General features: G+C 39.7%; 1 protein-coding gene across 4 annotated transcripts in view; it reads left to right on the top strand.

Moving 5' to 3' along the window:
* Positions 1–15,477, top strand: part of PDE10A (phosphodiesterase 10A) — a 270,609-nt gene that overhangs the window by 187,148 nt on the left and 67,984 nt on the right. For all 4 annotated transcript variants that reach the window (XM_081141071.1, XM_081141074.1, XM_081141073.1 and 1 more), the window contains one exon: positions 14,215–14,343. In XM_081141071.1, coding sequence (XP_080997197.1) covers positions 14,215–14,343 — 129 coding nt within the window. The remainder of the gene's footprint in view (positions 1–14,214; positions 14,344–15,477) is intronic.

Below are 15,477 nucleotides of genomic sequence, written 5' to 3'. Positions count from 1 at the left end.
AAGGTTTTGCATTATCATGTAAACTCTACATCTCAAAATACACACTAGTTAAATGAAGTTAGCAGCGAGAATTGTAGATTGCAGTAATAAGCTCCTATAACCAATTAGAACCATGAAGAATGGTGAAATGCATACGGCGACATTGAAAAATCTGAGCATGACTTGTTTAATGTCTAATTTTTGTTACCAGGGAAACTGAAAAGGAGTGTTTTGGGAGTTTAGAAATGCCTCTCGATTCCCAAAGTCACATTTTTAAGCTGTGATATTCTACCGAGGCCACTTTTCTAACAAGTTAGTTGTGGCTTTTGTTGACTGTTACATAAACTAATGTATTTATGTGTTAGCAATAAATAACATTTACTGAGCACTATTTTAAGCAATTTTTATCTATTATTATTATTTATCCTTAAAACCATCCTATGAGGTACAGATACTATTATTATCTCCATTTTACAGATGGGAAATTGAGGCCCAGAAAGGTTAGATAACTTACTTGGTAAGTCTGTATGTGGTAGAGCTCAGAGACAAGCCCTGGAAGTCTGTCTTCGACAAGTAGAATCTTATGCTGTAATTAAGTGATGTCATTGTGACCAGAAAAACAGTGCCCCTTCTCTTTAGCTGCTAACTTTTTATCATTAAGTGATTAAGTACTGAGAAAGGAAATTGGACATTCACAAAACTTTCAAGAAAAGATGTGCTTTGTTTAACTATTTCTCTGCTAGAAAGATAAGTGAACACGATTCCGTGCTTTTATTATATCTGTGCAGCGAGTGTGTGTTAATAGTGTGCAGAAGAGATGAAGATATTCCCAGTCTCTCATTTCTTAGTCGCCAGGGAGAGTTTGGCTCAGTAATTGTGAAGAAAGAATTGGCAGCTGTTGTGGGGTTGGGGCAGGCTGTTTGACAGCACAGCAGCAGGTTGAGGGCTGGACATGATCTGAACGGGAAAAGGTGGAATGCAAGGACTTGCTTGAAAACTTCTGTTGTACGTTTTTGCTGCACAACTTGAAACAGTGTAGAGTGACTGCCGATTGTGAGGAAGTAAACATAGCAGTCCGATCAGCTGGGACTGAACACTGATGAATGGAAACTTTTTAAAGAGCAGAATCAGCTTGTCCAAGAGCAAGGTGTGATGCTTCCAAAGGGCATCATGCATTTTCAGATGGCTCGAGTCACAAATTAGAGAACTGTCTTTCCAAGAACACAGTGTGACAGTGCTTGCAGGCTGTCAGCCTCTGGCCGCTTTCCCTCAGAGATAATATGATCCGCAGCAGTGATACTGACTTGTGAGCTTAGGAATGTTTTTAATACCTCAGTGCCGATGCCTGAGCGGTATGTAATTTCTTATTCTAGCTGTTGGAAGGACTAAATAAAGTCCTTAGGTTTCCCAACAGATTGGATGGCCTGCACTGTTTCAGATGTTTCATACTTATCAGCAAAAGTGCTAGTAGAATAAACAAAATAACTGGTGTGCTCCCTCGGCAGGGCAGGAGACTTCTTTCCCACAGACTCGACCTGGGCCACAGCAAATGCTGCTTTTTGTCCAGGTGGGTTCTGTGCCACTTGGGTGTGTCTTAGTGGATCAAAATGATGAAGTTACTGGAAGTAAGGGGAGCATCTCTGTGATGATTTTGTTTACTTTCTCTTTACTCCGAAAGCACTCTCCAAATGCCTACTATGTGAAATAGGCTGTCCTTATTACTGTGGGTTCTGTACTCTCCGAAATGTACGTGTAACCCTGGAATCAGGACCCGGGGTGCTCTCGCTGTCGTGGGTGCACATGTACATGTGTGGAGCAGTGGAGAATGTCAGTCATCCCATATGCATGTTCCCCACTGAGGCCACACAATGCAGCACTCTGCCTTCTTGTCCCAGCTCTCACGTTCCAAACAAAAGTCCTTTCTGTGGTGTAGTTACTACCATGTTTTTCTCATTTCTGTACATTTTATGGGTAATCTTTGTGTTTTAAGTGGCCCCCAGGCCTAGTGCCAAAGCTCTGTCTAGTGTTCTAATAAGTGTGCCCCATGGAGAAAATACATGTGTAAGATAAGCTTTGTTTAGGCCCGAGTTAGAGTTCAATGTTAATGAATCTACGGTATATACCAAATAAGGTGACTTTAAACAAGAGCACACGTACAACAGGGTTATGTAGTGATCAGTTGATGAAAACATGACTGGGGCAGTGGCTCAGTATTGACTTAGTGCTCGTGTTGACTTGGTGGAACATAAATATTGCTACTGACAAGGATTGACAATAATTGCAGGCTCTGGGGGTAAGAAAGTGAGTAAAATGTAGTTCCTGCCTTTAAAGACCATGCTGGTGGTGGAGCGAGACTTCATGTTTTGAAAATTGGTTTACTAAACTTGCGACACAGAATAAATCTTTCAGCAGATACTTTGAAGATGTTTTTGGGTTGAGATGCCAGTTTATTCCTTTATTAAAGAAAACCGAGTTGTTCCTATTTAGAAATTAAGCAGTACTTGAGGAAATTGGTTTTGATTCTGAAAACATCATAAACAAAATATGCTATTTTCTTGATATTAATATACTAAAAGAATGTGAATTGCTGTAATTTCCTGAATGCATTTTTGAAAGCAGCTGGTAAAACACATTATTATACGCATGGCATTAATTCCTACTCAAGGACCCTCTCATTTATCTCGATTGTTTTTCCTGGTGGGTGCAACTAAATGTAAGCATTAGAAAGACCGTAGTCATACATTTGCATGTTATCGATATCAGATCAGATTAATAGGGTTGTGTTTTTTTTGCATGTTTATTGTTTCTTGATACTGTGCAATTGTTAAAAACATGAATTCTGTTCTTTAAAAGTATTTTAGAGCCCTGCTGGCTCAGGGTTAGAGCGTCGGCCCAAGGACTGAAGGGTCCCAGGTTTGATTCCGGCCAAGGGCACGTACCTCCGTTGCAGGCCCAGTCCCTGGCCCTGGCCATGGCCTGTGTGGGAGGCAGCCAGTCGACGCGGCTCTCGCACACTGATGTTTCTCTCTCCCTTCCAGTCTCTGAAAAAGCGATGGGAAAATATCCTCGGGCGAGGATTAAAAAAAAAAAAAATTAAAGTATTTCAGAATAAGGGTAAGATTCTCAGAAAGGAGTGGATATTCGCTTGCGAGGGCTGCTATCGGGACACCAGTCACGGTGGATGACACATCATTTTACATGATCTATTGCGTTTTAGTGTTTTTCAGCATGTAAAATGCAGTCCCCAGTCAGTGACTTCTCAATTTATTTCTTGAGCCAAATTGCCTCTAAGACTGTCCTCTTGATGGCACTCTTCTCTGTTTAATATTTTAAGGAAATGTGAGCCAAAAGATATCTCAAGATCAACAGTCACTCCAAAGACTAGTCAACATCATTGTGTAAAGATTGCCCACAAGTGAGTGAATGAGGTCTGGTTTAGCACTACTTGAAGAAAACAACGCACATCTACATTGTGTGTGAGTCCAGCTTGGCGAGTCTAACCGTATTCTCTCGTACTTGTGGCATGCGTTAGAGTAGGAAAAGGGTTTTGATAAGTAAGAGTGCAACTTTGCTCTCTTTACGCGATGTGCTCTTTTCATGAAGCATTTGTTAGGCAGAAGTCATGCAGAGCAAGCCAATCTTTAACAGAGGTTTGCAGATTTGGTACTTAAGGTCAACCTGTATGGTGAATTCTTTTGTAAAGCACATCACAACTCACCCTGTTAGTAATTTCAGGTGTTTAAACCCCAGATTTACTTGTGGCCATGTGTAATAGACGTGTGCTTGGCTTTCTGCAGGCCACTCTCTCTAAGGTAACCCCCTGTTTCATTTCACTAAGGCATAAATCTGAGAAAGAAGTAGGCCCAGGAGCCAAGGTGATACACAGTGTTATTACTTTCATCAAATAGAATAAAACTGAGACCGAGGGAGATTAAATAAGTTATCCAAAGTCACACAATTGGCAACTGTAAGAGCCACTTTTTGGGTCCAGTTCTGCTTGACTCTAAATCCCTACTTTTCCCCTAATCAGCACAGTTTTTACATTCCCTGGAACAAAAGCCAGGGCCTGTGAACTGGAGGACAGAGCCAAGCTGCTGTTCTGAGCAGTGACTCTGGGGACTAAAGGCAGGCAAATGCAGTGGATTAAGTGTTGCCCCCCTCCAGCTATGTGCCCCCATCCTAAACTCAGAATCTGTGAATGTTACCTAATTTGGAGAAAGCCTTTGCAGATAGCAAGTTAAGGACCTTGAGATGAGTTCATCCTGGATGACTTGGTTGGGCCCTAAATGCAACAGCAAGAGTCCTTGTAAGAGAGGCAGAGGGAGAGATTACACACCCCAAAGAGGAGGAGGCAGTGTGACCTGGGAGCCAGAGATTAAAGTAATGAGACTACAGGTCCAGAGATGCTACCAACCAAGACAGCGATTCTCCCATAAGGGCCCCAGAGGAAGGGAGTGCAGCCCTGCCTGGTTCCAGGCCTCAGCCTCCATAACACACAGTGAATTTATGCTGGGTTAAGCCCCCAGTTTGTCGTGATTTGTCGTGGCAACCACAGGAAACTAATACAAAGAGCCACTGCTTATTCTGAAAACTGCTGAGATGGGTCTGGCAATCTGACTTGAGTCTCTGCTCGGCCAGTGACTAGCCATGTATTCTTGGGCAAATCATTCATCTTTGTGTGTTGGGTGTTTCATCATGGAAGGGGGTAGCAGCCCTGACTACCTCAATGCTTCTATTATAATCACATGGAATAATGTACTAGGTGAACTATAGTGTTTTCAAGATAGTGATATACCTTACTTTATATAAGTCAAGAGAGCATTATCTGTTTTACATGTGATGTTTAGTGACATACAAACAGTAAAGTCAAAATCAATTTTTAAGTAGATTGGCAAAGTTGGAACATGTCCTTTGAATACTAACACAGTCTAATAACACTCTTTCAGGAGAAGAAAAAAGAATAAATTCACTTCTCTGTGCGGAACCCAGGACAAAGGGTGGCCGCTGAGTGGGCTGTTGGTTTCCACTGTGCATTTTAATAGCCCAAGTTAGGGAGAGAGAGATCTTGAATAGGCAGGGGAAAAAAGTGGACTTTAGAGCAGTGCTGTCCAATAGAAATATAAAGCAAACCACATATGTGTTAACATTTTCCAGCGGCCACCTTAAGAAAGTAGACAAGCTGAAATTAATTTTATTAATATATTTAATTTAACCCCAAATAGAAAAATATTAGAATTTTAGCATGTGATCAGTATGAAAATTACTTAATGAGATATTTTACACTCCTGCATGTGTTCTATTGTCTTTGAAACCCAGTGCATGTTTTACACTGACAGCGAGTCTCGTTTGGGAGTAGCAGCTTTTCAGGTGTTCAGTAGCTACGTGTCACTAGTAGCCACTCTGAGGGGCAAGCACAGCCCTATAAACTTTGCAACAAAATAGTGTGGTTTTCATTCTTTCCCCAGAAAAATGTCAGAGTTTCTGGAGCATAGGAGGCACTTGGTGGATATTTGTTGAGTGATCTGACAAGCGCCTATATAGTCTAATTGAGCCTCCCCTTTTTTTTAATCTTCAGAGGAAATGATGCCTATTAATTATGTAGTTCTTTTAAAAATCTGTGTCGTGTGCCTGTTATGTGCAAGGCGCTCTGTTTAGAGCAGATGATACAAAGGTAAATAAGCTAGAGACTAGACCTTCAGAGAAATTAGAATCTTAAGGTCAAAACAGATCACAAGATCAGTAACAGTAAAATAAAGTGAAAGATGGACAGTAGCAGAAGGTAGAGCTTCAATTTAGATGCAGGAAGTGTTGGGTTTGGGTCCTAGTGTTAGTGCTTTTTATTTAACATTTGAACCCCTGTGTTCTTACTGTGCAAAGGATGATAAAATGCCTGGTGTTTCGTAAGTCCTCAGTAAATGAGCATATTAAAAATAAGCATTTAAAAAGTAATTTTATCTTTTAATTTTTTGTTGAAGTATAGTTGATGTACAGTATTAGTTTCAGCCGTACAACACAGTGATTCAACATTTAAATACTTTCTAGAACGATTACCACATAAAGTCTGGTAACCATCTGTCACTACACAAAGTTGTTACAATAGTACCGACTATGTTTCTTTCCTATTCTATACATTGCACCCTCTGACTTACTAATTTTATGACTGAAGTGTGTACCTCACATCTTGGCCACTGTGAACAATGCTGCAGTGGACATAGGGGTGCATGTGTCTTTTCAAATTAGTATTCCCTTTACATTCCCACGAGCAGTGCACAAAGCTTTCCTTTGACCCTCATTCTCGCCAGCACTTGTTCTTTCTTGTATTTGTGATAATAGCCATTCTGACAGGTGGGAAGTAATACCTTATTGTGGTTTTGATTTGCATTTCCCTGATGATTAGTGATGTTGAGCATCTTTTCATGTATCTGATGGCTGGCTGTATGTTATCTTTGAAAAGAAGTCTGTTCGTCTCCTCTGCCTATTTTTTAATGGGATTGTTTTCCTGAAGTTGAGTTGTAGGAGTTCTTTATATATTTTGGATATTAACCTCTTATCAGATAAATCATTTGTGAATATCTTCTCCCATTCAGTGGGTTTCCTCTGTGTTTTGTTAATGGTTTCTTTTGCTGTGCAAAACCTTTTTATTTGATGTAATCTCATGTGCTTATTTTTGCTTTTGTGGCCCTTATCTTAGGAGACAGATCCAGAAAACAAGTATTGCTAAGACCAATGTCAAAGGAATTACTACCTATGCTTTCTTCTAGGAGTTTTAATGGTTCAGGTCTCACCATTAAGTCCTTAATCCATTTTCAGTTTATTTATATATATGGTGTAAGGAAGTAGTCCAGTTTTATTCTTTTCTATGTATCTGTCCAGTTTTCCTGACAGCATTTATTGAAGAGGTGTCTTTTCCCATTATACAGGGTGGGACAAAAGTAGGCTTACAGTTCTGAGTATGTGAAGTACAGAGTTTATTCTCGTATTATTATTTATTAACTATTGTATTATTTTCCATATGAACAACTGTAAACCTACTTTTGCCCCATGTCTTGTGCTCTAGCTGAAGATAAGCCTAAAGAAGTTATATGTCTGGGGAGTGACTACGTACCACGACCTGCCCAGTTAGGAGTTCATCAGATCACCCCATGAGATTATTTTCTATAGGTGTTTTCCTCTTTGGTCTACACTTCGGCATTCTTGGCTCATAGCGCACACCCCCACCCCCACCCCTGCTCGGTATTCAGTGGTGTTCTCTCTGTGTGTGTCTGTCCACATTGCATTCTTTTTACAAGGACCTAGTATTACTGGATCAGGGCCCACTCAGCTCCAGTAGCAGCTTATCTCCACAAATCACATCTGCCATGGCCTGTTTTTAAGCAAGGTCACAGGTACTGGGGTTAGTACTTAAATATATGGATTTGGGAGGATGCGGTTCAACCTATAATATCCCCTAAGTGGTTATTAGTTCCCATAATTTCATATCAACATCTCTAGCTACATTTCTTTTAGCACATCTCCAAAAACGGAACTGGGCTACTCTTTTAAAACCTGTCTCTCCTTCATTTTCTTTATTTCTCTCTCTTTCCCCTCCCTCTCTCCCCCCTTTTCTCATTTGTTTGTTTTTGTTCTCAAACCTCCACTTGTGGAAAAGCTGTAGTGTGGATTCTGTCAGCAAACACTCAGTGGACCAGGACTGCTCAGCCTCTGTACTGTGGGCATCTGGGTGCATAGTTTGTGTTGTGAGCCTTCTGTGCTTCACAGGATGGGGAGCAGTGTTCCTAGATGCCAGCAGTGCCTCCCCTCTCCTGTCCTCCCACTGTGACCTATGTCTCCAGATTGTTAAATGTTCTTCTGGGGATAGTCACTGATCTAAACTTCCTATGTGCCAGGTCAGGTCTGGGTAATCCAAGGATTTGACTGTGACAAACTCCTGTCCTCGAGTGACTTAGGTCACTTATACTGGTTACACAACATGGGCTGTGCAGGGCAGCAGGAGCAGTTTGTCAAGGAAACACAGGGTGATTCAGGTGGGTAAAAACGGGGGACACAGGGAATCCAGAGGCTGAACAGAAAGTCATCATCCTTAATCGTTAGGACTTTTCCTTAATATTCTCTAGAGTTTTTGAAATCTTTATCTTAAATTGTAGTTCAATTAAATATCTTAAATATTTACCTTAAAGTTATCTTGAGGAAGAGCTAATGTTAATGCTTTAATATAAAATCATTGAGACCTTTCATATTGATTTAAGAAGGTCAAATTCATTACTTTTACCCAGGCACATAGGTTCAATAACAAAGTATGTTCTATTTATTAATGAAACTACACCCTGTGAATGGACATTTGGTTTCTGTTTCTTGAACTATCTTAAACATTGTAATTTTTCGTATTAAAATGAAGAACAGCAATAGTGCGTCTAATAAACTGACCACCGCACTGAGTTAGTTTCTTAGTTCTGTTGCCAGGCACTGCTTCGGGAGATCAGCTGTTGTTCCTGACAGCAGCCTCAGAGAGATCATGTCAGTTTTGTTTTATTTTATCTTTTAATGCAATTACATTAGGAAATAGATTTTCTTATTGTCAGTCTTTCTGATATAATTAAATTGCATTATTATATTTAAATTGTTTACTTTTTTTTAAGTTTCTTTATCTTTATTGTTGAAAATATTACAGATATCCCCTTTTTTACCCCCATTGATCCCCTCCACCCCACATCCACCCCACCCCTAGGCCTTCCCCAGACCAGTGTCTGTGTCCATGGGTTATGCTTATAAACATGTAAGTACTACATTTCATATATGTTTACATTTGTAATGTTGGAATTTTGGAACAACACACAGTGGCACTAAAAATTAATGGAAATGACTTCACACATGATCCAGAAAAACTAATTTTAATGCTTCATAAAACTTTATGTTTTGGGGAGAGATTTTTCTGGGTTTAAATATAGATTTGAAGTTAATATGATTAATCTTTTATGAGTTCCTGTTGGTTAATTATTGACCTAGTGTCATTTATCAGTTGTTGACATGATGTTTGAGGAGAATTATGAACTTGTCATTCATAAGTATTAAGAGCTCTTTCAGCATTGAAAGTCAGAGACCTTTTGACCTTTATTATCCTGAATGGACCTGTCAGTTTTTGTTTGGATTTTCTACTCCGTTTTCAGACATCACTGTGTTAGGGCTCCTGGGCTCCTTGCTCAGTCCTTGCCAATAGGGAGGTGTTGAAATGTGTGAGCAGGCTCCAGAGCAGAGGGACAAGGACTTGCCGAGCAACAGAAAGTTAAGATTTGGAGACAAAGGATAAAGAAATAAAATTGTGGTCTTGGATGAGCTCCTTTGATGTATGTATGGAAGACAAAAGCAGAGCTTTTATTTCTTATGGAGTTTTATTTTTTTTCCTTTTAACTACATGAAGGAAAAAATAAAGCTGTCTTTGTTCATAAGCACCATACATAGTACTGTAGGTAGAAAACCCTGAAGAATCTCCAAAAAACCTACTAGGACAAGTAAGGCATATGTTGTATGCTACAATAAGGCTTATTTCTATGGCACTATTATTAGCTTTTTGGTTTTTATTTTACATTTTATCAAATGCATTACTGAAAACCTCCTTATATAGTGGGAGATTTGAATTCCCCTTGTCATTGTTACTTTAAATGCGTAGGTGGTCCTTGTTCTTTGGTAGCTGCGATGTTTGTCCACAGATTCACTGTATGCGCTGGGGCTGAGGTGCAGAATGTACTCAGTGTGCGGCTTGTCTCCCTTTAGTGCTATTGTCCAACATTTGAGAAATCACTTTCACTTTCAGGTGGCAGAGTTTGATTTTAGCCATTTGGTTGTAGTTACCATGTGGGCTGTATTAATAACATATTGGTTCTATCTGCTTTTTCCGAAGTCAGTGACTACTCAGTCCTGTGCCTTTAAATCCAAATCAGTTACTTTGGCTCTTGAACCTTTTGAACCATGGCACCATTGTCCAGAAAGAGCTTTGTCTGTCCCGCTGTGTTCAAGGCAAATGCCTCAAACCTTCTTGGATTACTTCTGCCTTTGCCTCCTCCTTTCCCGTCTTTACCCATCTTCTGATTTATTGACTGCTTCCTCCAGGATAGCTCCTCAGTCACTTACAGGTTTTCCTTGCTCTCAGTTCACCCTCTGTGCTCTGCAGGGCGCTGGTTTGTATGTGCCCTTGGACTCCATAGTCTTTGCATGTGTCTTATCCCTACAATTATTGGCCCTGTGGTTTTGGTGTGAGAGAGAACAGGAGGCTGAGATGGGTGAGTGATTTTCTTAGGGAACACAGCCTGTGTTTGAGCATGCGTCTGGTGACTTTGAACCTGGAGGACCAGGACGGACTGTCTCCCACCAGGACCTTGGATGTGAGTGCAGTGCCGAGAGGATTAAGTCCTTTACGCTGCACAGCCTGTGTCTAGACTCCACTCTGGAGATATAATTTTCTGAGTCATGAAAAGATAAATTTGGCATACTTAAGCTGACTCTTATAGTTCTACTCAGAAAGCATTGTTTCCATCTTGATCCTGTCACTTTGAGGAGCGTAACTTTTTATTTGGCTTTCTCAGTTCAAGAAACTTTCATCGACATTCTCAGCCAAGGGGAAGCACATAATTAATTTCATGTTGGTGTAGAAGGGCAGCAGTGTGGGGTTCACTGTCTGAAACATGCAAACTGTGAGTGTTGGGAGCACTGTCCTCTCTGCAGCCACGACGCCCCTCCGAGCTGTGCAGTCCCTGGGAACAAGGAGTCAGTTATGTGGCTCGGAGTCCTGGTAGCATGTCCAGCCAGGGCTTGTGAAGGGACCGCTTTTTAGGTCATAGACAGATCTTGTTTCAGTGGGAATGTGCTTGAATGGGAAGAAATTATTTAGGCGAGATAGATGGGAAAGTAGAAGGCAAGGATAATTATAAGGTAAAAGCATTTTTTTCAGCTTTACTGAAATTATTGACATATATAACATATGTAAGTTTAAGATGTATAACTTGGTGATTTGATACACATATATATTGAGAAATAATTACCCCAATAAGGTTAGTTAACACCCCCATCCCCTCACATAATTACCTCTATTGGGGGGTGATAACTTTTAAGACCTGCTCTGTTAACAGCTTTTAAGTATATAACGCAGTATTGTTGATTACAGTAGCCGTTCTGGACATTAGGTCTTCAGAACTTATAGCTGGAAGATTGCGCCCTGTGACCAACACCTTCCCACTTCTCCCCACCCCACTGCACCCCATCCTGGCAACCACTATTCTACTCTCTATAACTTTGACTTCAGCTCTTTTAGATTTCACATGCAAAAGTGTCATGGACTCACCATTATAGTGTCATGCAGAATAGTTCCATCTCCCTAACAGGTGCCCTGTGCTCCACCCATTTGTTTTTCTTCCTTCCCCCTCAAATACCTGGCAACTACTGATCTTACTATCTCTTTCTATAGTTTCTCTTTTCCCATAATGTTGTATAATTAGGGTTATACAATATGTAGCCTTTTCAGACTTTGCACTCAGCAGTGTGCATTTTAGAGTAATTCCTGTCTTTTCATGGCTTGTTAGCTCCTTCCATTTTATTGTTAAATCATACTTAATATCATGGATGTGCCACAGCTTGCGTATCTACTTTCCTATTGCAGGACACCTTGGTACTTACTGTTTTGGGTCATTGGTTATGAATAGAGCTACTATCAACAGCTTATGTTTGGACATAAGTCTTCATATCAGTTAGGTAATTACCTAGTAGTATGACTGCTGGATCATATGGTAAGATTATATTTACCTTTATAAGAGATTGCCAAAAAGTCTTCCAAAAAGACTACTATTTTGCATTCTTACTAGCAGTGAATGACTTCTTACTACTCTGTATCCTTACCAACAGTTGTACTCGATTTCTTTGATTATAGCCATTCTAATAGGTATGTAGTGAAATTTCATGTTTTATTTTACCTTCAGTTCATTGATGAAAATTGAGCATCTTTTCATATGCTTTTTTGCCACACCTCTGTCTTCTTTGGGGAAGAATCTGTTTAGGTCTTTTACTCACTTTTAATTGGGTTGTTTTTCTCCTTGCTGAGTTTTAAGCATTCTTTGTATATTTTGTCAGATAATGCAATTTTGTAATTTGGCAAATAAGGTTTGTATAACAGTGCACTAAGATGAAATGAGATGACAAGGAGGGATGAGTCAAATACGACTTTCTACTTTCAGCCTGGGTATCTGAGAAAATGGAGAATAACAGAAAAAGGAAAGTTGTTAAAATCACTTCGGGAAGAAGTGGGAAGGAGATGGATCATTTAGTTTTGAGTCAAGATGGAGCTTGAGGTGATGGAAGGCTATCCAAGGACTAGAGATCAGAAACATATTGAGATTCCTGATTTAGATTTCCTGTCATCGTCATTGGTTATTGGAGAGAAAGCAGAAGTAACGCACAAATGGGAAGTTAGGGTAAGAACTGTGTAGCGTTGGGTCACAAAAGTAATGGGAGGAAATGTAAAGAAGGAATCAGCTCTCAGATGTCTGCTATATTATGGGGGAGATAATCAGAGAGAGTATGAACGGTGCATTGTCTGTCTGCTTGAAGGTCACGTCAGCTGTCAGTGTCCTTCAGCACCCTGTGCCTTTGGCGTCTGGGACTGTAACCTGCTCTCTCGGGAGCTCTCTCTTACTTACTGAATCTCTTATGTTTAACACCTTGTAGTATTTCTCAGATAGAATTTTACATCATTGGAGCTCTTTTGCAGGGTGAACGTAGACAGGGGTCTCCTTTTAAAAGATCTATTACAAATATCCAACTAAGTAAATCTATATCTCTATATCTCTATCTTTATCTCTATCCATGTGTATATATATATATTGTTTAAATTGACTGTGTAAGTACTGAATTCATTGAAAGAAATCATTTGCCTTCTCAGTTACACTATTCCGTGGTACAGTCATAACCGCGGTGACTTTTGTCCCTTGTACAATCAAACCCATGACTTCTGTGCCTTGTTTGGTGGGGAAACACACAGCCTGTTTCCTAGAGTCACAGATATTTGCTTCCTTTCCTTCTTTATGCATCTCAAAGTGTAATTTGTTTATTGTCTTTTTCATCTAACCATCCCCAAGGATGGCAATTTTATTGAATCAATTAGAGAGAGGATACAGTCATGGAAACAGTTGCTGTTACTGAGTAATAATTGTGGACAGCTTGTTGTGATTGGGAGTTTATGAAGTGGCACAGCAACACGAAGCACCAAATGCAAAATGCAGTTTTATATAGTCAGTGCGAAGACAGGTGAAGGTACTTTGAAAATCCTGTGTATATCAAAGCACAGTTATCATTAGACTGCAAAAATTATTTCAGTGAAACACTACATACATAGAATATCAGTGAACAAATTTAACATTATTGTGAGCTGAAATAATTGGAATTAGGACCCCTGAGGAAAATAGAGTTTGTGTTGTAAACAGTAAGTAACAAGAACTTATTCATTAAACATTTTTAGGACCTGAAATGTACCAGTGGTACATTCTCCTGTTTGGTACGATTGCTGCAGTTTCATTTACCTTGAGTATTCAATCTATGATAGCTGTTTACACACAACAGATAAGTGCTTTCTAGGGTGTGGCTGCACAGCTGGAGCAGCACCAGTTCAAGTGTAACGTTGACATTTACTGTCGGGAAGCAGCTGCTTCATGACGTAATGTCTGTGGTTTCAAATCACTGAGGTTCTAACTTCTCTTTCTACTGTTTTTTAATAGCAGTAACATATATAACAGAAAATTGCCATTTTAGCCATTTCAAGTGTACAGTTCAGGGTTATTAGTTATTTTCACAGTGTGTGCAACCATCAGTTCATCTTCCTAAACATGCCTTCACTCAAGGTGAAAAGTATGCCTATTAAGCAGTAATTCCCCATTCTCCCCTTCCTGAGCCCCTGGAAACCCTAATCTGCTTGGTCTCTATGAATTTGCTATTCTAGACATTCCATGTTTGTGGAATCTGATGGTAAATATTTGCCCTTTGTGTCTGGCTTATTGGACTCATTTTCAAGCCTCCTTCATGTTGTACATATATCAGAACATCATTCCGTTTTATGGCCGAATAATATTCCATTGTATGTATACACACTTTATATTCTTTTTATACTTACTACGTTTTAAATCAATCAGTATAATTTTATCTTTTATGTATATGAAGATATCATATGAGCTAATTTTATTCCTTCTTATTCTTTTGCAGGTTTGACAGATGAAAAAGTGAAGGCCTATCTTTCTCTTCACCCCCAGGTATTAGATGAATTTGTGTCTGAAAGTGTTAGTGTGGAGACGGTAGAAAAATGGCTGAAGAGGAAGAACAACAAGCTGGAAGGTAAGATCTTACTCAGGTTGAGTATGGACAGTTTCCTGTTTCCTACTTTATAGTGACAGAAAGCAGGCATTTAATACAGACTGGAAAGTAGAATGAATAGACATATTAGAATTTTAATTTTGTGGTAGCTTTATTCTGTCTAAAGAGATAAAGTTAGAGGGACAGTGAACACAAAGATCATTGACTAAAAAAACCTTGGCAAATCATTCTTGAAAATTTATTTAGATATGAACACATTGAAAAATGCAGTATTAGACTTGGTTTGATTTAATGATTATTAATGATTCTAAAAGTATTGTTTATATTGTGAAGGAAGCATGGCCTGTTCTCTGACATGCAGAAATGCAAGTTAAATGTCTTTGTTAGTGGAGTGATGGGTTAGGAAGTGGTCAGTTGAAGTATTTGTTTTTCTTCTCTCCCTTCCTCCTCTGTTTTATTTTTTATGGCACTTATTTATTCATTTATTTTACTTTATTTTTATTGCTGAAATATTGTGTTCTCCTCAGCTAGCCCTTTTCTTCTTCTACATCCTTTCAGTGAACACCTCTGAGGAAGACAGTTTTGTGGAGAGGATTTTCAGGGAGTGTTTGTGTTTCCTGCGTGGACATGTAATTGTTGAACAAGCAATATATAAACTTGTTCCCGTCAAGGTCATTTTCTTATAGAGAAGACAGATAATAAACAATCAAAAATAAGGTTATTTCAGACTTGCTGACTGGGTATATTTGAAACTATGTAGCATAACGTCCAGCAAATAGAAATTGTTAGTGGAATTAAATTTGCTTGACACACTGGTTTGGAGGCGCACTGCGTCCGTACACAGCCAGTCAGACTAGGCCTGTGCACTAAGCACCTGAGCCTGGCTGTGCCGTGCTCTGGGCTCCTTGTGAGTCACAGGAGCGAATTTCTTGTCTTTACTGAAGGACTTGTGGTGAGGAAAGAAGACATGAAGATGTGAAAGTACAGAAATTGACAGCGTATGTAACCAGGTGTTAAATGCGAGGTGTAAGTTATCAAGAAAGAGCCAGGAGGGCCTGTGGGGGATGGCTTTGTGGGGCGCTCTGGAGGAAGAGGAGGCAGAAGTCGGCAGGGACTGGCCCTCGCAGGCCTTTTAGGTCCTGTTAGGGCTTGACT

This window comes from Miniopterus schreibersii (assembly GCF_964146895.1).
Source record: "Miniopterus schreibersii genome assembly, chromosome: 6".
NCBI classification, from domain to species: domain Eukaryota; kingdom Metazoa; phylum Chordata; class Mammalia; order Chiroptera; family Miniopteridae; genus Miniopterus; species Miniopterus schreibersii.
Note: the sequence above shows the minus strand (reverse complement) of the source record. Positions and strands in the feature narration are given on the sequence as shown.